We start from the raw sequence: 22,587 nt of genomic DNA on the forward strand, positions 1-22,587 counted from the left end.
TATATATAGGGTTATCAAATAAAACATCGATCGATCACGCGAAGGACAGGCCTGACCCGCGGAGCTTCTCCTCCATGACGGCGTCCAGGCGCCGGGCCATCTCCGGGGTCATGCGGTTGGCCCAGTCCCCGGCCTGCCCTCTCCTGAAGTAGGCGCCGTTCGGGAAGAGGAGAGAGCCGGAGCCCGCCGCCGTGTTGACCTCCAGGCCTCGCAGCGCCTCGAAGCTGCAGAGCCGCGCGATGTCCTCGGCGACCCCGGCCGCCTCCTCGGCCGGCGAGAGCGGCTGCCCGACGAACCGTGCGAGCCTCCGCACGTTGCCGGCGGGGTCGAGCAGGATCTCCTCGTACCGCAGGAACAGCACCGTCTCCGGGCTCTCCTTGCTGGCGTTCCAGTAGCCCAGGACATGGTCCCAGATGGGGCCGCTGAAGGACACGCCCTCGCAGGCGTGCTCGAACACGTCGGAGAACGCGAGGTCGGGTTGGACTCGTCTGTTGAAGTGCCACAGAGAGACCAGCATGTCCTTGGGGTTCCTGCCGAAACAGATCGTTGTGATTAGCACCGGTAATTACTAGTACTAGACACCAATATATAAGAAGCATATATTTAAATCAAATCAAACACCTGATGATGATCAGCGTGTACCTGCAAATGTAGACGATTTTGCAGTCGGGGTTGTTGCTGATGGAGGCGGGCAGGATCGCGTGGTGCATGTGCGTGGCCATGAGCCTCGGCGACGGCAGAGCGCCCATCTTGCGGCTCCCGGCCGAGCCGTCGGCGAACAGCATCTCCATGAACGGGACGCAGTCGTGCGGGTTGAGGCGGAGGAGTGGGTGCCCCGCGCCCGCGGGAGGGTACGCGCCCCGCGCCATGGTGGCGAAGGCCAGGGCCTTGAGCCACGTGGTGCCGCACTTGTGCGGGCTCGCGAGGACGACGTCGCCGCGGCGCGGCGCGAAGCTCCCCTGCCGGATGGCGACGACCCCCGGCACGCACACCCGGGCCACCCACGTGCCCTGGTACCAGCGCAGGCGCCGCCTGGCGTCGCCCGGGAGCGCGACGGCGGTAGCGGCGCTGGCGTCGTCGTCGTCGTCGGGCTCCTTGGGCGGAGGCCCGGGGTCCGGCCTCGCGCCGCAGACGTCCGCGAACGGCACCGGGCCAACAACGCTGGGTGCGTTCGCGGTCGCCATGGAGTTCGTGCGTGAATGGGTTTGATCGAGTACCCAGCGTATATATTATCAGTTGCTAGTGACACACCACCACTTGTTAACTCTGTTCAGAACCTATCCATTAGCCTCGTGCTTATTAATCAGGTGGGGGTGCGTTGACCCTAAAAAAAAGATGCCTTGTGCTTGAATTTAGTTCTGTTCTGGCTGTGTCAATATCTTCTTGTTGTACATCCTAGAGCGAATAAAGTAGCTATGTTCATATTGTCCCGTACTAGACCACTTGAGATTAAAAACACTACTAATCTCAGGTTTAAGATCCACTGACAAATCAAGAAACAAAGAACGTCTGGGGTATGTGAACGGCAAATCAAGGAAGATGAACGGCAAGCATCCGGTGCATGTGAATGGCAAAGAGCAAAGCACGAACGCGGCAATCGATTCCTGAACCGAGCACGGGCCATGGAACACGTACAGCAGACGAAAGAACACAGCCCGTTTTTCTCTAAAAAAGAAAGAACACAGCCTGCACGAGCACGAACCCACTACATGACAGTTACACTGTTGTTAGCGCATCCCCGTGTCAAAAACATCTTGCATTGCAGTGCTCTAGTACTGCTAGTGCTAACTGACCAACAACCTAAAAACGAAGCAGCTGACAAGCAGGCACGCCTGGCTCTTCGTCCGCTGCATCTTCTAGTGCCACTTGTTCCAGCTCCACGGAGAAAGCCTTGGCACCAGCTCATCCACTGCATCGTTCACCGGCGCACAACACACAGGCCGGCCATGACCGTACGGCGAAACTTCGACAAGTTCAGCAACCATTTCTGAAACCGCATCGAGCATATATATAGCAATTATGTCCATCATCCATGGGCCATTTCACTCTGTGCAGCCCTAGCTTGAAGGCGGATCTGTTCAGCCATTCCTGCACCATTTTGGGGTTTAGACATTGAGTGATAACTGATAAACCAGCGAAAGCATATATTCATGAATGCACAAAGAGTGACGCATCGTGCAGGATAGCAAGGGCAACATACGTGAGTACTGGTGTTACAGAAGAAGCCTCGTCTGCCTTTTCGGCTCTATCTCTTTCAAGGAATTCAAGAACAAGTTTCGCAGCTTCCCTTGGCTTTTCGACATGAGGAATATGGCCACACTGCCGTACCTGTCTCAGAATTGCATCTGGGAGCTCCTGATGCAATTTCTGCAAACACAAGAATAAAATGAGCTGATGAGCATATATGGTAGGAGTGTACTGATGCTGATCTCTATTCTCTACTACTGCACAGTATTAGCTTTCTTCACGGTAAATTGCAAGTTTGCAATAGCAATTTAAATTGGTATTGTTTATAACATTTAAACTTACATATGCTAGTTTGCTGCTTATTATCCCGTCATCCTCTCCCCACATGATCAGACATTTATGCTTCACCTGTAAAGAGAATAGGAATTTCTTTAGTAACTAGTTATGCTCAATCAATTCCATTTCTTTTCATGCATGGATTTAATTCAGAATGGTCGTAGCATCCGCCTTATAGATTGTTGTTCCAGTGAGAATACTAGTGTGTCATCAGCTATGAAGCAAGCAGCGTGCCTTGGATAGGGCACGTACTCTTGGCAGAGGTATAACAAAAGTGCAATAACCCGTTGGTGTTTTCACTAATAAGATGAAGTATTCAAGTTATTGCACTTTCGTCACCCAATGGGTTTAGTCAACACGCAGGAGGTAGTTAAAAACCTCCATACAGAAAGGACCAAAATATCAGGGACAAAGGGAAGCAACCTTGAGTGTTAACTAGCATCAAAGAAACTATGGAGGCCATCCTTCCTGTTGCTATGGTATTGGTCTTGGTGTTACTGATTACCGGTAGCTAACTATCAACATGCAGGGAAATTTTCTTTTAGCATTTGGTTATCATATGTAGCAGCAGTAATTCTCATCCAAAGAGCATTTTGTTGTGTTGCAGCATCTACAAAGACAACTGTCAAGAATAGTGACTGAGAGCCGCCACTATATCATCAATGCAAAGAGGACACGGATTGAACTAGAAAAATCAGAAACTTTAACATCCTTGAACAGTGAAAAAAATCATAAGCAAGGTGTTTAAAGAAGATAACCTGTTTTATTTGTTTTATGACATTATAACCCCCTCTAATCATAAAATCTACTGTAGCATCCTCCCACCATGGATGTAGGCAATGCAGACGCCCAATCTGAAATTTCAGGGGGGAATGTCAACACGCGTGACTTCAGATGCACGTGGTACAGAGGAACAGGAAAATGGAATAGCTTGAATAGCCTGTTTGCAATGTCTATTAGATTAGGCTGATTAGCCATGGCAATAATTTTGCACTGTTGAAAAATAAGATGTCAGACATGAAAAGGAATTTTTTTAGGAAACGCAGAAAAGGAAAATTAAAGTGGCAGATAAATATTTTGTTTCAATAAAAATTTATATATTGTTGCAATGAACGACAAAAGTTTGGATTAATTACGTTTGCTCCCATTAACAGACACACAAACACTGTTTAAGTACTTATGCAGAGGCACTGATATTGCCACTTCTTGCAGCATCAGAAAAGGAAACTGTACAGGAAGGTGCAGGTATAATTTCAAAAGGTAGAGAAAACAACTAGGACACAATTTCTTTTTCGTCCTGGGTTCCTTTCAAAGTTTAAAGTGTTTGATAGAGCCTTACCTGCACCCAATCAAAGACTTCATTTGGAGTTTTATTAAATGCCAAGCGTGTTGCTAAAAATCGCAGTGGAAGACTCTTCAGTATAAACACCTGGTGCAACAAAGAAAAAAATCAGTTCGCTCCAGTGGCCCTGCCAATAGAGACGCACACCACTAGATTTGTTTGAGCCAAATACAGATTATAAGTCAACATGAAAGATTCCTGACGAGCAGAACAGCCATAACTAATAAAGAAAACAATAGTGTTACTTAGCACCATATGGAAAATACGGACAGGATGACTCGAAACTAAACATGTAACATGTGATGGAAAGTTAAATAATCTTAACATGGAATTTGGAACAACTCACCCCAGCATATGGAACAAATTTAGGCATCCTAGTCATATCTTTTGGGCCCTCAGAGTATACACTTGCACCAATGAGAATCAGTTTTGAAACCTGTGAAAACAAGATTAAACTAGCTTATTGGAATATAAAACTCCCAAACTTGTAGGATATGTCCTGTATGAAGGCTCGTCTCAGATAAATAGTCAAATTTAACATCAAAGGAAGCATAACAAATATATCGGTGTACTCTGCGCTACTACACTGCAGCAAAGAAATATAGAGAACAAAATTGGTCAGAGCATGTACCGCTTCCGGATGGTTGATTGAGAAATCAATGGCAACAGCAGCACCAAGGCTGGGCCCGACTAAAACCATAGGCCTTTTGATGTAGGATTTCCAGAACTATACAAAAATGTAGTTAAGTTGTCAGGCTCATATCGCTGTAACCATTAGATAGTACCTTCAGCTCCACTCCAAAATTTTCATAGTACCTATCTAAGTCACAAGAACTGACCTGTCTTAAATGGCTGAAGCAAATACAAATATGGAGAAATAGACTGAAAATTTGTTCAAAGAATATGTAATTTTAAAATTGAGGTACTGGTTTTATCATAGTACCTATCTGTTTTTATGCCATGCGTGGCAAGGCAGGTTGTTCAGTTAATGGCATGCTAAGATAAGTTGTTCGAATTGAGGTACTGGTTTACCATATTAGAATCACAAACAAGTCCCAGCGACAAGGAAAAGAACACATCACATCACATGATAACTAGCAACAGGTACAGGCAGCATCACTGCTGTTACCATATACATACCTGGTAAAGATGCTCCCGCTTGGACGCAACATCACATGGTGGCCGTGTTGCTACGAATGAGACAATCAGGAAATATCACAAGGGGCCTACTAAGTACAAACTTACAACTTTACTGGAAGTACAGTGACCGAACAAAATCACATGGCATGCACGATGGGGCGTACCTAAATCAGAGAAGCCCCAACCAAGGATGTCCACAGCCCAAGCCTCCAGTCCAGCCTCCTCAAGCAACGGGTAGGTGTATCTCCACTCTAGACAAGAACTGTAGCGAATACTTTTAGATGGTCCACAAGATGGTTACGTAGCAGAATTATGACCTTTGTTTCGAGGAACAAGGCTCCACAGACAATGACCAGCAATAAAATCTGATAGTGCTAGTTGAACCATGAAAATTGTGCTTTGCATTGCTGGTTTGCAACCTACCTGTCGAAGCCATGCAGCAGGACGATCGGGTCGGCGTCCTGCTGCTGCTTGAGCGGCCTCACGCAGCTGCTCAGTATTGGACTCCCCGAGAAACCGGTCTGAAGATAGGATAAGTTCAGGCTTCAGAGAAACACCTTAACTGAAGAATGAGCGTACTGCAGCTCTGCAGCACACTACAGGCTACAGAGTACAGAAATTCTGATTCTTTTTTCTTCAGAGAGGAGATTCAAGGAAGCATCGGAATCTGGAGGAATTGGCTCGCCTGGACGGGCACCCGCTCGATTCGCTTGGCGAGGCGGATGGCGGCGCCGTCGCGGATGCGCTCCACCGCTCGGGGAAGAAACGACGGAAACCCGCTGGCAGTGGCGCCGGCCCCGTCCGGGGCGGATGCGGCGGCGGAAGCCGCGACCCTGACGCGGGCCCTGGACGGTGCGGCCAACGGCGGCGGCAGCGCCCGCAGGGAGGAGGAGGAGGAGGTGAGGAGCAGCGGCATTTGGTCGGGTTGAGCTTGAGCCGCTCGCTTGCCCGCGCGCTGGACGGTTGGGGCCGTGTGCTCTGAGCCGAACGGATGTTATAGGGCGGGGAGGACGGTGGAGCGGGCCGCGTGGCACCTGGTGCTGCCACGGCATCATGCCACCTTGCCAAGGCCAGATGGAAAAAGGTCTAAAAAAACAGAAGGCCAGATGGAAAAACATGCGATTTCCTTATTTCCAGCACGAGGAGAAAAGAAAGAGAAACCGGACCGGATTGTGCCATCAGCATGTCGCCAATCCTCCTCAAAATATACAAGTAGTGGACTGCGCATCTCTACGATTTTGTATAATGGGCTCCAGCGTCGGCTGCCGGCCGGGCTGGGCGGTTGGCCGGGCGTCCGCGTCTCGTCGTCCATGCCCACGGTCATCGTGCACCTGGCCCGCCGGCCGGGCGGTGGCGCGCGGGAGGGGAGGAGAATAGTCGCCGATCGTAGGCGCGCCTGGCCTGGACTCAAACGGCAGCGATCGAGGTGAGAGTTTCTTCAGCTACTGTGTCGGCGATGGCTGCAGTTGCAGCTACCGCTGCGCAGGGCAGCCAGAGTGCCAGATTCTGATCCTCAGGCAGGGGTAGATGCCGTCGCTGCAAAGACTGCAGCTCTATCGAGTGCTCAGGGGACCCCGGATAGTCGTCGTCGTCGTCCACTCCTCGGCCACCAGGTCGAACGAAGCTACGCTGTCAGGCTTGACGTCAGGACCTGGACTGTCATGGATGGACAAGCCATCCAACAAGAAGTAAACGACTCCGCCTATGACCGCTATCTGCCGGAAATCTAGCGATATGCAGATGGGAGGATGCGGCGTCACCCTCCGCCGTTGGGCGCCGCCGTCGCCCGCGGCAAGTGTTACGACCTCGCACGACTGGGGGTTCGTAGCATAGAGGGATCTCGATCGTCGTGGCGGCGGTGGAGGCCGGCGATCAGGGGGTGACGGGACGAGTGGGCTCCGGCGAAGTGGGGGTCGGAGGTGAGCGGCTCCCACGATTGGCAGACGAGGCGGAGGCGGCACAGCGCCTTGGCCGGGACGCGGAGCAGGATCTCGTAGACCGTGTCCGCGGGCAGCTCGACGTTGCTGGCGAGGGCGGGGGCCAGGAGCAAGAGCAGGAGTACCATTGCGGCTGGCTCGTCGCATCCCAGCGCCGATCCCATCGCCGGCCGGCCGGCCTGCCTGTAGGTAAATCTTTGGCGGGTGCAGGTGGACAGTGTACCGGGCGGCGGCGAACGGATGGCCGACGGCGGATGGGTGGTGGTGTAAAGTTTAAGGGTTTAAGTGTAAAAGTTCAGGGTTAAGTGTAAAATGGTTTTTTTCATTTTACTCTCTAATTTGAATCGCGATTATTAATCGTGATCCAAACTAGGAGTGTAACGTAAAATCTGTTCCTCCCCTGCCTGACACGCCGGCGAGGCAGGGTTGCGGCGGCTGCTGCTCGGGATACGGCTCGAGGCGGGGCCCGACGGCATCGCCACTCCATTGACGCGCGGTCAAGCTCGATTGGCGGCTCGGATGCCGCGTCCACCGCCGGCCGCCGCGGCTCCCGCGCACACGACGCCCGTTCTTCGCTCGCCGCCGCTGAGCGCCTCGCGCGCGTCGTATCATCTTCATCCTCGTCCTGCCGCTGGCCGAGCCATCTGGGTGCTACCTGGCTCATTCGCTAACCCAGCAAAATCATCTGGATACCAATTCCGCGGCGAGGCGGGCTGCCGGCCGTCTCTTGGGCTCCGGTGTCCGGAGCGCAGGAGCCATGGCCTCCACGCCGACCGCTCCGTGCACTCGCACAGACTACCAACTGGCTCGATTCATCTATCACCATACTGAACATGAAACACGAGAGAGCGTAGGCCATTTTTCAGGACCTAAACATGATTACGTTTTACGTTTAGAATATAGTAAGATGCAATATTAAATTTTATATGAAATAAATCATGATGAATGTAGGAAGTATTATGTATAAATCTAATATAAAAATAGTATAAACAGCATAACCAGAAATTCAGAATACATGCTTAAAAAACAGATCAGATCACAAAACACGTACTGAGTTTTGACTGGAGGGTTGACGATGACGAACCGTCGTTGCTGGAGACGATGAAGGTGGTTGGCCCGTGAGGCGACGGAGTTGGGTGAAAGACACGCCGTGGTGAAGATCTTGAGCAGTCGCGCAAAAGCGCTTCTCAAAAACCTTATTCGCCCTCTCCCGATGCAGTATCCCAAAGGTGAAGAGTTTCAGAGATCTGTTCTCCCGTTCGCCGGTGCACGCCGGCGCTCGGGATAGAGAAGACTACAGTGGTGGCGCAGCAACCAGAAAAAGGCAAAAAGCTAGGTTTTGGTATGTCTTTGGTGCAGGCCGATGAGATATATATATATATATATGGAAGTTAAACCGACCTTGTGTCGTGACCGGAATCTAAACCGACTAGGTTTAGGGTTTAGACTTACATATCTCGCAGATTTAGAGACCAAATCACCAAAATTAAAACTGCAAAATGAAGCTGCGCCTCCGCAAGGCGAGGGGCCAGATTTCGGTGGACCATTCACGCAGGTGCCGCGCGGGCTTCGCCCGGCGAGGTGTGGCGTGCGCGCGTATGGTGTTTATCTTCCCTCTTCTATTACATAGGTTGGAGGAGTGGAGATAACCTTCATATTTATGTTGATCATTCCACTTCTCCACTAATAAGGTAGGATTAAATTTGAACCATTTTCTCTTACAACACATAGGCTATTGAGATTTATTAGAATTTCTAAATTTGTTAATACGCCGAATCCACTAAAATTCCAGCATTTCCTAGCACGGATTCTGAACTTCCTGCTTGTGCAGTACTGGGCTGGTGGTGCTCCCCGGCAGACATGCCGTTTCCTCCGAACTGGTCGCCTAAACAGCTGAGCACTCGTACCTGTCCGTGGCAAGACATGCACCGTGCACAGTTCCTCAAGCCTCCGACGGCGCCGATTGGTTGCACTTGCGCGCTGCGTTGTGAGATCGGGAAAGCCACGCGCGGCCGGCGCACGGTGGCGCTCCAGTCACGACGACGGCGCGGTTGCAGCACGGAGAAAAGGTCCCGCACAGGCACAGAGATAATGTGGGCCAGTGGGGGCGTTGGCATGTTGCTCCGTCAAACCATGCAGCATGTGCAATCCATTGCTTGGACATGCTGGAGCGTCAAGTTTTCAAATTCAAAATGCTGGAGGGGAAAAGGGAGGGGTGTGAACTGAAGAGAAAGGTTTTCTTCCTCAGAGATGGAAAGGCAAACACAACAGCACGGCAAGGGCGCATGGGCCCGACTCGAGGCCGGCCCACCTAGTAATCACCGCGCCATGGGCCCTCCTCCCCAGTTCCGGGCTTCGAGCCAACCAAACTCAAAACGACAGCCCGGCGGGGCTGCCCACTTCCAGGTGGGACCACGTATGACATCAGAGGACGCCCACGCCCACACACTCCAATCGAGGCCAAGAGGGCGGCTACTGGCGAGTCGTCGGAGTGGACACGGGACACACCTGCCTGAATCCCCCGCTTCCGCTTCGGACTCGCCTCGCTCGCCCCTTCCGTCTTCCGTTCCGGTGACCCGTCTCTCCGCCGCGCGATGGCGGCGGCTCCGGCTCCCCCGGCGGCGAGGGCGGCGCGGGTGGGGCTGCTCTACGACGAGCGGATGTGCGCGCACGCGACGCCCGACGGGGAGGAGCACCCGGAGAACCCCGAGCGGCTGCGCGCCATCTGGCGGAAGCTCAACGCCGAGGGCGTCGCTTCCAGGTACGGCGCTCGCCCATAGAGTTTTTGAGAGCGGTGTGGTTTCGGTAGGGATCGGCGAGGAGTGTTCGGCGGCTTTGGTGAGCGCGGCTTGGTCGAATACCCTCCCATGAGATGAGGACCTCGGCCTCTCTGTTTTACTCGCTTTGCTCATTTTGCTGCTGTTCACTGCTTGCGGCCGTGCCCATTTCAATCTGATGAGTGATCTACTATTTTTGTAAATTAGCTTGGGATGTTTTGGAGTTCATTATTTCCCCCCTTGGCCCCTTGTGCTAGGTCTTACATTTACTTTAAACAATTCATCAACTCCTTGCCAGAAATCAATACTTCAACTGTACTCTTAGACAAATGTAAATCATGAACTTGTTTGGTGCTTGTGATTTTTTAGATGGAGCTCTTGCTTTTGTGCCTTAACTTCGATGCTAGTAAAGTTAACCTTAAACGTCAGTATTACAGCTTATTTGCTGTTGATCTGGTTCATCGTTCTGCTTAGCGAGTTAGCATAGTGCTTTACTCTTATTGAGGATGACGGTGGGGTCCCACAATGATATTGAAGCATATTTCTCTTCTAGGTGTGTGGTCCTTAAGGCGAAGGAAGCTGAGGACAAGTATATAGCTTCTGTTCATAGCAATAACCATATAAAGCTGATGAAAGAAATTAGCTCGAAGAAATATGATTCCAGCAGAAACAAGATTGCTAGGAAATATAATTCCATTTACTTCAACAAGGGTTCCTCGGAGTCTGCTGTTCTTGCAGCTGGTTCTGTCATAGAGGTAATTTTACATCTTCATTTCATTCATTGCTTAAGCATATTCCCTATTTTTCTATAGCTATTCTGTCCCATCTTGTTGTGGGGAAATAACTGAATAGTGGATCATTTGGCAATTAGGTAGCTGAGAAAGTTGCTGCAGGTGAGTTACGTTCTGCTATTGCACTAGTCAGACCTCCAGGCCATCATGCCGAACATGATGAGGCAATGGGATTTTGCCTCTTCAACAATGTGGCAGTTGCAGCTAATTATCTCTTAAATGACAGGGTATGTGTTGAAACTTTTGTGCTATTTTTTGGGGTTTTATATCAAAAGGTGCTACAAATGTTCATCGCTTCCGACAAAGAAGCAAGCACTGTACTTTGTTTTGATGCAATCAAATAAGGTGTTTTGTTCGCTTATGGACTTTGCTCTTTCTGTTGCAGCCTGATTTAGGTATCAAGAAGATACTGATTGTCGATTGGGATGTTCACCATGGAAATGGCACACAGAAAATGTTTTACAATGATCCTCGTGTATTGTTCTTTTCAGTTCACAGGTTTGACTAGACACCTAGACATTGCTTTGCTAATTTTATTTATACTTCAGGCTAGATTCACTACCATTACAATATGATGTTAGTAAAGTTATGGCAGTTGTTTAATCTTTTGCTTGGACAGTTATTGGTCTTGGAATGGGCATAGTATCCATATCCTGGTTTCCTTTCCATGTAGACACTGGATACATGCTGTTAATAGAGATTTTTTAACCTCAAATTATTATCTGCATGATATAAACAACGTCGTTGGAGGTAGAGCGAGCTGGCTGTATTTTGATGCTGTTTGATTGTATGTTGTAATAGAGTGTGATTTTGTGTTTGTGTTCCACAAATTCACCTTTTTCATTGCTCGTCCTTTACAACAGGAAAATATCAATCATATTCTTGTATCACTCCAAGAGTTGGTTGATGGCATGCTTCTTGCATAATGTCTGGGTGGCAGTTTTACAATATCAAAATTCTTCACCCTAATTCATTTGTAAAACATATTGTGCCATGGAACCCATTTACCAAACACTTTGGCCATCGGAACTTGTAAAAATATGGTATTCTTGAATGCTTCAACTGTAGTCATAGGAAGCTTCAATTGTTGGAAGGTGGGAGGTGCTCACCACCTAGGTTTGCGTTTCTTCTCGTATTACTGTGTTAGTAAAAAGATCACCTTTCACTGCACACTATTTGGCACTATCCAGTTCTGTCCACGCTAAATCTAGCTAATATTGAATAGCATTAAGTATGAGTAGCTATCCAATTTGTCGTCCTCTAACCCTTGGTTATTTTAGATGTGATAACCAATTAATTGCATTTGTCTTTTATACTCGAGGTGATGTTCTATTAACTAGCTTAAGACAGATTGTAACCTGTGATATGTGGCTAAGACACCTTGAACCATCCAACCAATTCACTGATATGACATACCAAACTTAAGATTTAGTATGTCATTGGTATTTGCATGCTTCTTTTTAGCTCACTGTAGTGTTACTGTGGTTGATTTTCAGAAATTGTAAAGATAAAAGCCTTTTTTTTCTTTTGGTCTAATGCATGTTTGTAGCTAGCTTAATGAAGCCATAATCAAATATTTATTGTTCTAGTGTTTGTTTTGTAGATTTGATTATGGAAGCTTCTATCCTTCTGAAGGGGATGGTTCTCATTGTTTCATCGGAGAAGAATCTGGTAAAGGGTATAACATTAATGTTCCTTGGGAGCATGGGAAGTGTGGTGATGCCGATTATATTGCTGCATGGGACCATGTATTGCTTCCTGTCACTGAAGCTTTTGACCCTGATATAATACTGGTATCGGCTGGGTTTGATGCAGGTATATAGATGGAAAATTCTTTGAAACCCTTTTATTTACTTAACATCGTTACTTTAAGTATTTATATAAATGAAGCAACATTATACTAACAACTAACAGGCTGTAGTTTCACTATCTAACCACTGCTCAGACTAGTCCAACTTATCTATCTGATTATGTTGTGTTGCATAATAAGTGAGATTTCTGCTGAGGAAATTATAAAATCTTGGGAACCTTTTCTTTTAATGGTGTTCGGTAGTGCTTGCTGCGGCTGCACAAGCAATGCTACAAGAACAGCTGCAGCAGGTTTGAAACTTATCCGTTAATTCTGGATACACTATATTAGAATCTATACTTTTGGTGCATCTATGTGATAGATCATATCTGTTCTTAGTGTTCATTGGTTTGAAACTCTACTCTGACATTTTTTTTCCCCATGGTTTTAGCATTGGGTGACCCTCTCGGTGGTTGCTGCATCACACCAAATGGATATGCACTGCTACTAACAAAGGTATGCAGTTGCAGGGGGAAGCAACTTTTAATCAGATTTCACCACATCGTGAACTTCCCTGTCTTTAAAGAAGTCAATAATCTTGCTTGAACTTTCAAGCAAGTTCGGATGAACTGGAATAGATTAAATGGATCAAAGTTGTCTAAAGCTCTAACGTGGTAACTTTAATGCCTGTTAGAAGATATTCATTTGATCCCTTCCATCTATCTAGTGTTTCCTCTATACATCTTGGGCTTTCTACTGCGCTGATCAACGCTTGCGCTTATCATGCAAAGCCTATACAAAAGAACTTTTTAAAAAATCCATTGCCTGCTCTTATTATTTACTCTGCCAAATCCTGCAGTTATTAGGGTTTGCTAAAGGAAGGATAGTGATGGCCCTTGAAGGAGGTTATAACCTTAGGTCCATAGCAAATTCAGTTTTTGCTTGTGCAAAAGTCCTCTTGGGAGACAAATTCACATTCAGCTCCCCAGAGATGCAGCCATTTGAATCTACATGGAGAGTTATACAAGCGGTAATGGTCTGCGTGCGCTATTGTTGTCTAGCTCTTTACTTTCTGTGGACATCTATAGTCAATCTTTGTCTTTTGAACTCCACATTGACTAGGTACGCGATGAATTGAAAACATACTGGCCTGTTTTGAGTAGCAAGCTGCCAGAGAATTTATCATTGAGGATTAAGCCTTCACCAAGTGAGGTATATTTTACCTTCCTGATTTTCGTACCTGGAGACTTTCATGGACTTGGGGCTCTGTTTGGCTCAAGGATTATGAATTGTGCTTTGGTGCCTGTTTGGCCTTAGGATTATGAATTGTGCTTTGGTGTAAGTGATGTGTATCTCTTAGCTGTAATTAAGCTATATTTTCTGGTAACTTGACCCTATCTTCCCAACATTTCTTTCTAGAGATCTGCTGTCAAAATAGTTCCAGCTTTTAACCCCATTGCCAGGTCAGAATTTTCAGTTCAGTGTTTAATACAGTAGCATAGTGCAGTTCAATTAACTCAAAAGGTGAATGCATGAACTTGAACTGTGACAACTGCGTTAAGTAGCTCAGTTTATAAGCTATTGCATGCAGGGGCGGAGCTAGGATTGAAATGACCCTGGTGCACTCTCCATTACATAGAACAAAATTGATATAATTTGCATGGTAAAAATTGAGCCAACTATTAGAAATTTGTTTTTCACCATGGTGCATGTGCACCAGGGAAAGCCAATGTGGCTTCGCCCCTGATTGCATGTTATCTTTTCTAGAACAATGAACTATTAAGAAAAAGAGATTTCCCTATCAGCCAGTAAATGATTGTGAATTTCCTGCATAATGATAGTAAATGTGAGATTGTGAAGGGCCTCTGTGTATTCTTGACAATGTGAGCCCAAACTCACATGCCACACCATCGAGGCATCCTTTAAAAATGCTGTTAAATGCTTCATGTGTATTGCCGTATCCTAACTCCTGAGATGCCTTGCTGGTAGAAAACACATGTGAGCTATATAGCTCAACTTTATTGAGATTTTTTATCTAAAGTATCTTGTATTGATGATACTACATTTGATTTATCATTTATGTGGCATGTTGCATTGGGACTTGCTGACAATTGAGATAAAAATCATAGACACATTAATCCAATAGTTAGGCTTGAATAATTTTTCCTTCGTGTTTCTTATGGCAATGAACAGCTCTACGCGTCCTCTGATTCTGAGCCTGACGGTGAAGATGTCGATGAGCTCTCTGGTGCTCTTTCATCTGTCAATGTCATCCAATTTGCTGATGATGCTATAAGTGAACACCTCTCAAAAATGAAACTTGATGAAGAAAACCTTGCAGTGAAGACTGCCTCAAGTTGCTCAACAGCAGAACATCATCCAACTGATTCCGTAGAAGTAGATATAGATGGATCTGTGGTACTGTCCAAAAGAATATCTGATTTGTCTCTGGCTTGGCGATCGGATTTATCAAGAACTCATGTCTGGTATGCCAGCTTTGGTTCAAACATGTGGAAGCCAAGGTTTCTATGCTATATTCAAGGGGGGAAGGTAAAGTTCAAAAGTCAATGTTTTTGCAAGGACCAACGAGCATTTGTCCCTTTGATCAGTGTGTTCTACTTGTTATGTTCACTGCCTTTGTTACCTCCATGATTCTTTTGGGATATATCTCAGTACTTGAGGAATACACTAGTTTCCAATGTTTCTGTAAATACAGTCCTTGATCTTTCTATATTACAAGCAGTATGCTTTCAAAGATAAATTTGCTGTTCTTTTTTATCTGTGACAGGCTGAGGGTATGAGTATACCATGCTGTGGATCACGTGACACAAGCTCACCAAGAGGAACCATGTGGAAGACTGTGCCTCATAGGCTGCTTTTTGGTAGATCATTTACCCCTTGCTGGGGAACTGGTGGTGTTGCTTTCCTCAACCCTGAGATAAACTACAACGAGAAGTCTTATGTCTGCATGTACAAAATAACGTATGTATTTTACATTTACATGTTATTTATTTACGTGGCAGGTGGCATTCTGTTAGCACCCCACATCTCATCTATTTTGCCCCTCTTCAACAGGCTAGAGCAGTTCAATGATATCTTGTTTCAAGAGAACCGTTTAGTGCTGGAGGATGGCAAAAATGGAAATGTTGTGTATCCTGATTCTCCTTTGATTGGTTCATATGAAGTGGAGTTTATGTCTACAAACAAAGCTATTCATCTTGAACCTATCAAGGTTTGATTTGCTCGTTCCACTTCGACAATTGTACCCTTACCTTTGTATACAATTTTATATGCTTCTAAAGGAGATTAACAACAATGTGCGTTTCAACATCACTCCTAAACATATGTTGGCTGACTGCTGTTCCAAGAGCTAATTGATAAATGGCAAGTCCTTTTCCCATAGTGACATAATCACTTTTACCTTGAGGTTTCCTTCATCTGAGGCTGATGCTTGTATGAATTTTTTATTTTGATCTGTTAGCAAGGAGCCAGGATCTTTGGGTATTGATGTTCATCTTGGCTTAGAAATGCTTGTATGACCAGGTCAACAGGGTGCCAAAAGGCCTGTTTAGACTACTTTGTTGTCATATTTGATTTGAATCTCCGTTGTCATTGTAAACAATGTTGAAAAGAAATTCTGATTTTAGTAAGCTAAAAAAAACGTAAATAACAGTTTCACCTCATCAATGGACAAATTTGAAACTCAGCCTTATGGGCATAATTCTGATATTATATTATTTCTGTTCCATTATCTACGTGACATGCTAAGTTTCAAAAGTTCTGGAATATAGGTAATACTAATATCTGATGGATGAATTTCTTGCAGGATAGCTGGTACTCCAATGTACTTTATCTTGGGGATGAGGATGAGCTTCCAATTCTTACTATGACGTGAGTTTTTTTTGAGCTTCCAATTCTTACTATGACGTGAGTTTTTTTTTTGTACTCATTATTAAGTCCCCCTCGCACCGCCCACCCCAACGTCAAATGTTCCCCTTTCCAGCTGGTAGTCCAATGCAACCTTTTGAAGGGCAGTCAAGATGTTGTTTGCTTGCAATGTCATGCTTAACTAATTTTTCTTTGGTCTCTGCAGGTGCCCCTCATCAGATATTGAGCGCTACAAATCTGGCGAGCTGCCTCTAGCACCTCCTTCAAAGACCTATGCTGCCACTCTGATAAAGGGATTAGTGGAAGGGAAGCAACTGGATGCGGACGGAGGTGCCAGCTACATCAATGCTGCTGCTGCAAGAGGCTTGTGAAGGTTGCTTCAGCGTGGGCTCTGTACAGCCAGTAGGGAGTAGTAAGGATACGATATTTTGTTAGCGTGTGAGGACACCGATTGAGGACCAGAGAATCTGGATCCCATTTAAATTGGGCAGTGTCGTTAAACCTTGCCCTAGCTTGATCATTGGTGATCTCCCCTGATAGGTTAGTTGGACGGGAGAAACACTAGCTGCGTTGGGGGTGGAGCAGCAGTAGGTGTGACCCAACAGGTACTGCGTTGGTGCTTTTGTTCGATTATACCGTAGTCTTTGGCATGGTTTCTGGTGATGTTACTACTACTTGCGCCGCTACTGCCATCTGTATCCTGGAGGGAATGGCTTAACAGTTACTGTTGTTTTGGTGGTGGTGATCCTGTGGTTCGCTGGCCGCAGGGCTTTTGCCTCATTGGTTTGTCGTCCGTCTTGTCGCCAGCCAGGGACACTGCCGGCGCCCTCGGAATCAGCGTTCCGAGTGACCGAGCGCTGATATATATATAGCCCCCGGTTGGTATGGCTTGCGACAGCTTCGCCTTCGCGAATGTAGCGACCCTAGCCAAGCCGGGTGAAGCCCCCAAAATCTGGCTTCACCGGCTTCTCACTCCCTCACGTTGACTGTGTAGGTGAAGCCGGATGGGAGGCTTCGATGAACCGCGCCGTAACAGTGTGATACAGTGCCCGTGAAGCCGAAGCCGAAGCCGGTCTTAAGCCACACCAAGCGGCGCTGAGTCGCCGCCCGTCATGTTGAGTAACCAAGATTGTCCCGGCGCTCGCTCGGGGTGTTGATCGTGCCGTACCCACGAGGCCACGAATGTGTGCAAAGGGTTCGTGCCAGAAGGTTGCAAGCCGCGGAGGGATCGCCAAGTAGCCCAGTACCCGCCTGCGACGGAACCTGGAATAGAGTAATATAGTATTTACTAGTGAGGACGTGAGTTTACTAGGGAGGAGGCGAGCAAAAAAGAGCTGTATTATACATATTTCAGTCTTATTGGATAAGAAAAAAGAAATTCGCTAGAAGGAGGGCTTGAACCTCCGACCTTATGGTTAACAGCCATACGCTCTAACCAACTGAGCTATTCCAGCTTGTCGGTGTTTTTCATTTTACAACCTATAAATCCTAACAGGAGCACCGCAATATGATTGATGGCCCCCGGAACTGCAAATCGAACCGCATCATTTATACCGGAGGAGCACACCTGGAGACTGGAGGCCTCGCCATCTTACCGTCTCTGTGCTTCCACATGTTCCAAAGGCCCTCCCTAACAACGGTAGCTTCGGCCTTGCTTAAGGAGTCAAGGGCGCAGAAAGGTCAGCTGGCTGTGTCGCAGTGCTGGAGACGCCTTTCGCCGAAGGGGAAACGAATACAAGGAAGAGCACAGCTATTTCGTTCGGAACGATCGACTCGGTCTCGCTACGCAAGTGGTGCTGATTATTAATGGATGCCATCGGCTTGTGCTCATGTAGTGGTGCCGTGCGGGTTCCTACAGTCAACTCCGAGGCGCCACGGCTGTTCCTCCGTGTGCAACAGCGTACCATGTTCCATGTATGAAGTCCACATGGTCGTCCTCCAGCTTTGCATGTAATGTAACAATGCGCAGGCTAAGAACATTAACTCCTCTACTAGCATCATTTTTCGTCTCGGAAGAGGATTTAACCACCGGTTTATTCACAAAAGAGCATGTAACTCCAACCAATGTGGAAAGAAAAACATCACATAACGTGTCTGGAAACAGAATGCGAAAAACTAAAGCAGCGTGTGCTCTACTATAACCCTAATAAGCTCAGACGAAGTTTTTATTTTCTCTATTATCACGCCTGATCCAATGAAGCTAGGATAAACAAAAGATCTGCAGCAACGTGCGAGAGATGAAAGGATGCAGCCCCCTCATCTATTCTCTGCCGCTTCCTTGGAGTCGAAGTAGTCATCACCCAGCAGGTCATCTTGGCCATTGTACTGCGGCATGTTATCCCCATAGCCTGTAGGGCTACCAGAAAATCCTCCAGCACCGTTGTGGCCACTGTAGCTGCCACTGGTCACATTTCGAGCAAAGTTGCTGCCACTAGTCGGATTCCCAGCAAAGTTGCTGTTGCCGTTGTTGGGACCAGCAGCAGCACCGAAACCTCCATTACCGAAACCGCCACCACATTCACCAAAGCTTCCGCCACCGGGAGCTCCACTGTTGTAGTTGCCTGCACCATAGGTGCTCGGAGAACTGTATCTACCAGTGCTTCCACCAGGATTGCCAGTGGTACCATAGCTTCCACCACCTCCATATCCACCGCCAGAAGCATTGTTGTAGTTGCTACCATAGCCGCTGCCGCCACCAGCTCCATCACCATATCCACTGGTGCCAGCATACGCACTGCCGTTACCACCATACCCCCCAGAACTAAATCCACCGCCAGCGCCATACCCACCACCAGCGCCATACCCGCCAGTAGCATATCCACCTCCACCACCATAACCACCACCAAAGCCAAATCCACCACCTCCACGTATTCCACCAGCACGGTCATTGGCATGGCTCACCTTTACAGGACGTCCTTGAAGTTCCTGTATCAGATTAAATAGTTTCAATGCTTTGCAAACAAACAAACTATTTGTTTCAGGAAACAGCATGCTTATTAGAGACAAATTACCCAACAACATGGAGCTAAAATAACTTTTCAAATCACTTGTGATGTGAAAATGATAAAATGTATTTCGTGTAAATTATAGAGTAATATGGGCAGGATTTGGCAGAGTCCCAACTTCTGTATTCTAGAGTAGTGATGGCAGGGTATGGAGTTTGTAAGACAAAACAAAGTGTTTTTAGTCTAAAATGGAAATGAGACAGCTCCCCCAAAATCCCCCTACTCTGCCACCAACTCCAGCTCCACTGCGCCGATAATTCTTGGAGCTGCACCTCTCTAAATAGGCCCAGTTATTTTTAAGCTAAGCCATTTCCTAGGCACGAAACAACAAAATAGTAACAATTTAATAATTTACAGGAATGGTATATCTTATCGCTGTTCTGATCTCTAACTCGTTTAGACATTTAGTGCTTACCAACTTGATTGTTGCATCAGAAACAAAAGATAAACACCTTAAGATTCGTTGCAACAATATATTTCCAATTATACACCAAAACTCTGTAAAAGTGGTATGTAATACTAACCCGAGAATATTTTGGTTAAGACCATTGCGTGTATATACAGTGCCATCGTTGAACAACAGGAGAAAAACAACATAGTCCAAGATTGTAACCGGCTAAAAAAAATAATGGCTAGCAGTAGCTTGTTTCTATTCTAGTCCGCATCAAGTGGAGATAAACTGAACAAATAGTTGGGGCCTGGGAGTTATTAAAAAATAATAAGAGATGTGGAAATTGGAACTCAGAAGTTCGATCAGTGCCAGCTCTCAGAACACTGTGCCTGATAAGTGACAAGAACCCAATATAGGCTGACAGGAAACACCTCAACTGCAATGCCTATCTGACCTGACAGAAAATGTACACTTGACTACTCGAGGTGCACCTCAAGTGAAACCATGGAACATAAAGGCTAGTTTAGGATCACCATTACAAATAAAAGCAATTAAAGGATATATAAGAAAACAACAGACACGATGGGCTGATGGCATACCTTGCCATCCATGGCAGTAATTGCAGCTGAGGCTTCTTCGCTGGATGTATAAGTTACAAATCCAAATCCCCTTGAGCGACCAGATTCCCGATCAGTGATGATTCGGGCTGAATGCAATACCAGAACAGAGAAGTGTTAAAGGCACAAAGAAAAATGCCCACAAAGAAATACGAGCCAAATTGATTGGACATACAACCTTCAAGTACATCCCCATATTTTGAAAATTCATTCTTCAGAGTGGTTTCATCTATGGCATATGGAAGCCCTACAGGCAGGTTGATTAGAAACATGATTGGATACCCAGACAACATAAATGAAATCCTACATCGAGAAGGTCCCAGAGGAGAATAAAATCAATGTGAACATACCTGCAACAAAAAGTTTTGAAGAGGACATGCATCTTACTGCCTGAAGAAGAGGCAAGCTAGAGAGCAGCGAAGTTCTCCTGAGCACATTTCCAATCCTACTAGTGAAAGCCATTACCCCAATTCCTCGCTGGAAGCCAACGGCAGGTACTGAAAGAAAAACAATCTGGTTAGTTGTCAGACAAAAAAACCTACAGCTGCTTATGCAAAAGTATCAACCCGAGAAAGGAAACAAAAAGGGGTCTAAACTTGATTCTAGATTGTTGTGTCTACTCTACCCATCTAGATCAGGAAAATCACCACGATTAGGTTTCATTCCCCAGGGTGCAGACACAACTTTAGCACCAAAAAAAATCCAGAATAGATACTGCAACGCACAATCCAGAGAACTGCAGGACATGAAATCGACTCGTTTTCGTACCCATACAACTAACGCTCTAGCAGCACAGGCAAACATCACAAAACTGATGAGCCGGCTCCAAAGCACGAAGCACCTAGAGCGCACGCCTCGAATCAAGGCAACTCCGCGGCAGAAACAAGCGACAGCGCCTATCGCGGCTACGACTCCGAAGACCAGAGCAAGGATCTCGTTACCTCCGGAGTAGATGCCTCGCCAGGGTTGCGGAGCGGCGGCTTCCCGAATCCCTAAACCCTACACCGGAACGGCCTCCAGGGTTCGGGGAACTGACGAACTGTCCCGAAACGTCCATGGATCCTTGTAAAAAGGCTGACGAAGTTTCAGGCCCATAAACACGAAAGAAGCAGCTGGCACGGCCCAGCTTCAGCCCGCATCGCACACCCAGCAGGACGCAGCAGCTTTGAACTTTTTAAAAAAAAGATAAAAAAATAAAATTCGAAAAAGGGAGCCGGATGGCAAAAAATTCGGAAAATGGGTACCTCCCACCAGTTGATCGGGCGGGGTAACGTCCCGATAAACCACCGACGCAGGATCCAACAAGGTACCTCGCACGAAGGCGAGTTCAGAGATATAAATGCTGTTACACTTTACATCACAGACAGATATATATTACATAAGGATATAAAAGTAACATCAGTGTCCAACGAGAGATATTCTTACAAAACGGTTTAACTTTTAAGTTACAGCAGCGGAGTTTGAAAACACGAACACTGTACACGTTGTTATTACGGATATCATGCTAGCCCTGGCACGATATCACTCGGCGGAATCTGTGTTAGCCGGGGACGGATCCCACTCCACAGACCAACCATCAGGCAGGGGGTAGGGTCACGGTGTAACGAATGCTGGCTCATCAGGGAGATTACCTGAAGTAAATCAACAAAAGTAAGGCTGAGTATACTAATACTCAGCAAGGCTTACCCGTCTCATGGTATACTTAGCCATGTATCTAGACTTATGCAGGCTTTTTAGGTTTTGGGTAGAGTTTTTCAGCTGAAAAGCAACAAAAACTAGATCCTTATTTTCAACTTTTAGCTTTCAGTTTCTAGTTGATTAATCATTCTAGGTAAGCACCTATAATTACTCAAACATGGTAGAATCTTTATTCAAACATCATCTTTGATAATCACAAAGTTGCTCTTGTTACTCCATGTGGTAAAGGGATCAAGCAGTCTCAACCATCGTGAGAAGCGGACGATTTTGAATCGAATTCAACCTTGCAAGGATAAACCTAACACACACGCTTGGAACACCAAAGAGTCGTTCCGAAGCAACCGTTTGCCTTTCATTACGACTCGTGGATCAGATCCACCACAAGCGACTGCAGGACCATACGCACTTCCAAAGTGCAGGACGTACGTCTGTAGCGCGACTACAAAACCCGTACTCCTGGTTGCCCAGCACCACGTATTCCTACATGTCGAACAAAGTAACCAAAAGAACCAAATACATGTGGTGGGGGGTATGTCCACTTCTTGGGCCGATTGGTTACTAGGCTTACCGCTTACCATATTTCACGGCATGTGGCTAGTACTTTCAAACGCTTAGCCACCGCTACCACACACTGCGACCTTATCAAGTTCCACAACACAGACGGGGTATCATCTCAACTATGATACCTC

General features: G+C 46.7%; 4 protein-coding genes and 1 non-coding gene across 7 annotated transcripts; 1 reads left to right on the top strand and 4 right to left on the bottom strand.

The window, feature by feature from the left end:
* Window positions 1-1,199, bottom strand: LOC112882644 (flavonol sulfotransferase-like). The gene is made up of 2 exons (XM_025947739.1): window positions 643-1,199; window positions 1-530 (listed from the first exon to the last, which is right to left on the bottom strand). The coding sequence occupies exons 1-2, from the start codon at window positions 1,182-1,184 to the stop codon at window positions 35-37; spliced, it is 1,038 nt and encodes a 345-aa protein (XP_025803524.1). The 5' UTR covers window positions 1,185-1,199; the 3' UTR covers window positions 1-34.
* A 369-nt stretch (window positions 1,200-1,568) lies between these two features.
* Window positions 1,569-5,956, bottom strand: LOC112879387 (uncharacterized hydrolase YugF). Its single transcript, XM_025943629.1, has 11 exons — window positions 5,691-5,956; window positions 5,429-5,526; window positions 5,170-5,267; window positions 5,006-5,055; window positions 4,497-4,592; window positions 4,212-4,301; window positions 3,863-3,952; window positions 3,282-3,377; window positions 2,530-2,595; window positions 2,201-2,367; window positions 1,569-2,088 (listed from the first exon to the last, which is right to left on the bottom strand). Exons 1-11 carry the CDS (start codon window positions 5,919-5,921, stop codon window positions 2,079-2,081), a joined length of 1,092 nt encoding a protein of 363 aa, XP_025799414.1. The 5' UTR covers window positions 5,922-5,956; the 3' UTR covers window positions 1,569-2,078.
* Window positions 5,957-9,420: 3,464 nt separating this feature from the next.
* Window positions 9,421-16,863, top strand: LOC112880611 (histone deacetylase 5-like). Of its 2 annotated transcripts, none has more exons than XM_025945329.1 (13): window positions 9,421-9,703; window positions 10,273-10,474; window positions 10,591-10,737; window positions 10,896-11,008; window positions 12,114-12,325; window positions 12,751-12,815; window positions 13,159-13,329; window positions 13,422-13,511; window positions 14,493-14,849; window positions 15,088-15,281; window positions 15,375-15,531; window positions 16,126-16,226; window positions 16,393-16,526. In XM_025945329.1, the coding sequence occupies exons 1-12, from the start codon at window positions 9,537-9,539 to the stop codon at window positions 16,192-16,194; spliced, it is 1,944 nt and encodes a 647-aa protein (XP_025801114.1). In that variant the 5' UTR covers window positions 9,421-9,536; the 3' UTR covers window positions 16,195-16,226; window positions 16,393-16,526. The 2 variants fall into 2 exon arrangements, with proteins under 2 accessions (XP_025801114.1, XP_025801113.1); XM_025945328.1 differs by having other exon boundaries at window positions 9,423-9,703; window positions 16,126-16,190; window positions 16,393-16,863.
* Window positions 16,864-17,567: 704 nt separating this feature from the next.
* TRNAN-GUU lies at window positions 17,568-17,641 on the bottom strand. Its single transcript has one exon. It is a non-coding gene; the product is annotated as a tRNA-Asn (tRNA).
* Window positions 17,642-18,204: 563 nt separating this feature from the next.
* LOC112883595 (glycine-rich RNA-binding protein GRP2A-like) lies at window positions 18,205-21,320 on the bottom strand. 2 transcript variants are annotated; one of them, XM_025948922.1, is made up of 5 exons: window positions 21,142-21,320; window positions 20,551-20,697; window positions 20,379-20,447; window positions 20,183-20,289; window positions 18,205-19,112 (listed from the first exon to the last, which is right to left on the bottom strand). In XM_025948922.1, exons 2-5 carry the CDS (start codon window positions 20,660-20,662, stop codon window positions 18,444-18,446), a joined length of 957 nt encoding a protein of 318 aa, XP_025804707.1. In that variant the 5' UTR covers window positions 20,663-20,697; window positions 21,142-21,320; the 3' UTR covers window positions 18,205-18,443. The 2 variants fall into 2 exon arrangements, with proteins under 2 accessions (XP_025804707.1, XP_025804706.1); XM_025948921.1 differs by lacking the exon at window positions 21,142-21,320 and adding an exon at window positions 20,969-21,119.
* Window positions 21,321-22,587: the final 1,267 nt, after the last annotated feature.

Source organism: Panicum hallii, chromosome 2 (genome assembly GCF_002211085.1).
Source record: "Panicum hallii strain FIL2 chromosome 2, PHallii_v3.1, whole genome shotgun sequence".
NCBI lineage: Eukaryota > Viridiplantae > Streptophyta > Magnoliopsida > Poales > Poaceae > Panicum > Panicum hallii.

Excerpts from the sequence above, each read along its gene's own strand:
- LOC112879387 (XM_025943629.1), bottom strand. The coding sequence starts at position 5,921 with ATGCCGCTGCTCCTCACCTCCTCCTCCTCCTCCCTGCGGGCGCTGCCG. Across the intron at positions 2,596-3,281 it reads TCATAAAACAAATAAAACAG|GTGAAGCATAAATGTCTGAT; the intron begins GTTATCTTCTTT and ends TTCTCTTTACAG. Across the intron at positions 2,368-2,529 it reads TAAGCAGCAAACTAGCATAT|AAATTGCATCAGGAGCTCCC; the intron begins GTAAGTTTAAAT and ends TTGTGTTTGCAG.
- LOC112880611 (XM_025945328.1), top strand. The coding sequence starts at position 9,537 with ATGGCGGCGGCTCCGGCTCCCCCGGCGGCGAGGGCGGCGCGGGTGGGG. Across the intron at positions 13,512-14,492 it reads TTAAGCCTTCACCAAGTGAG|CTCTACGCGTCCTCTGATTC; the intron begins GTATATTTTACC and ends GGCAATGAACAG. Across the intron at positions 16,191-16,392 it reads CTTCCAATTCTTACTATGAC|GTGCCCCTCATCAGATATTG; the intron begins GTGAGTTTTTTT and ends TGGTCTCTGCAG.
- LOC112883595 (XM_025948921.1), bottom strand. Across the intron at positions 20,290-20,378 it reads ATATGGGGATGTACTTGAAG|CCCGAATCATCACTGATCGG; the intron begins GTTGTATGTCCA and ends TATTGCATTCAG. Across the intron at positions 19,113-20,182 it reads TTACTGCCATGGATGGCAAG|GAACTTCAAGGACGTCCTGT; the intron begins GTATGCCATCAG and ends AATCTGATACAG.
- LOC112882644 (XM_025947739.1), bottom strand. The coding sequence starts at position 1,184 with ATGGCGACCGCGAACGCACCCAGCGTTGTTGGCCCGGTGCCGTTCGCG. Across the intron at positions 531-642 it reads AAAATCGTCTACATTTGCAG|GAACCCCAAGGACATGCTGG; the intron begins GTACACGCTGAT and ends CTGTTTCGGCAG.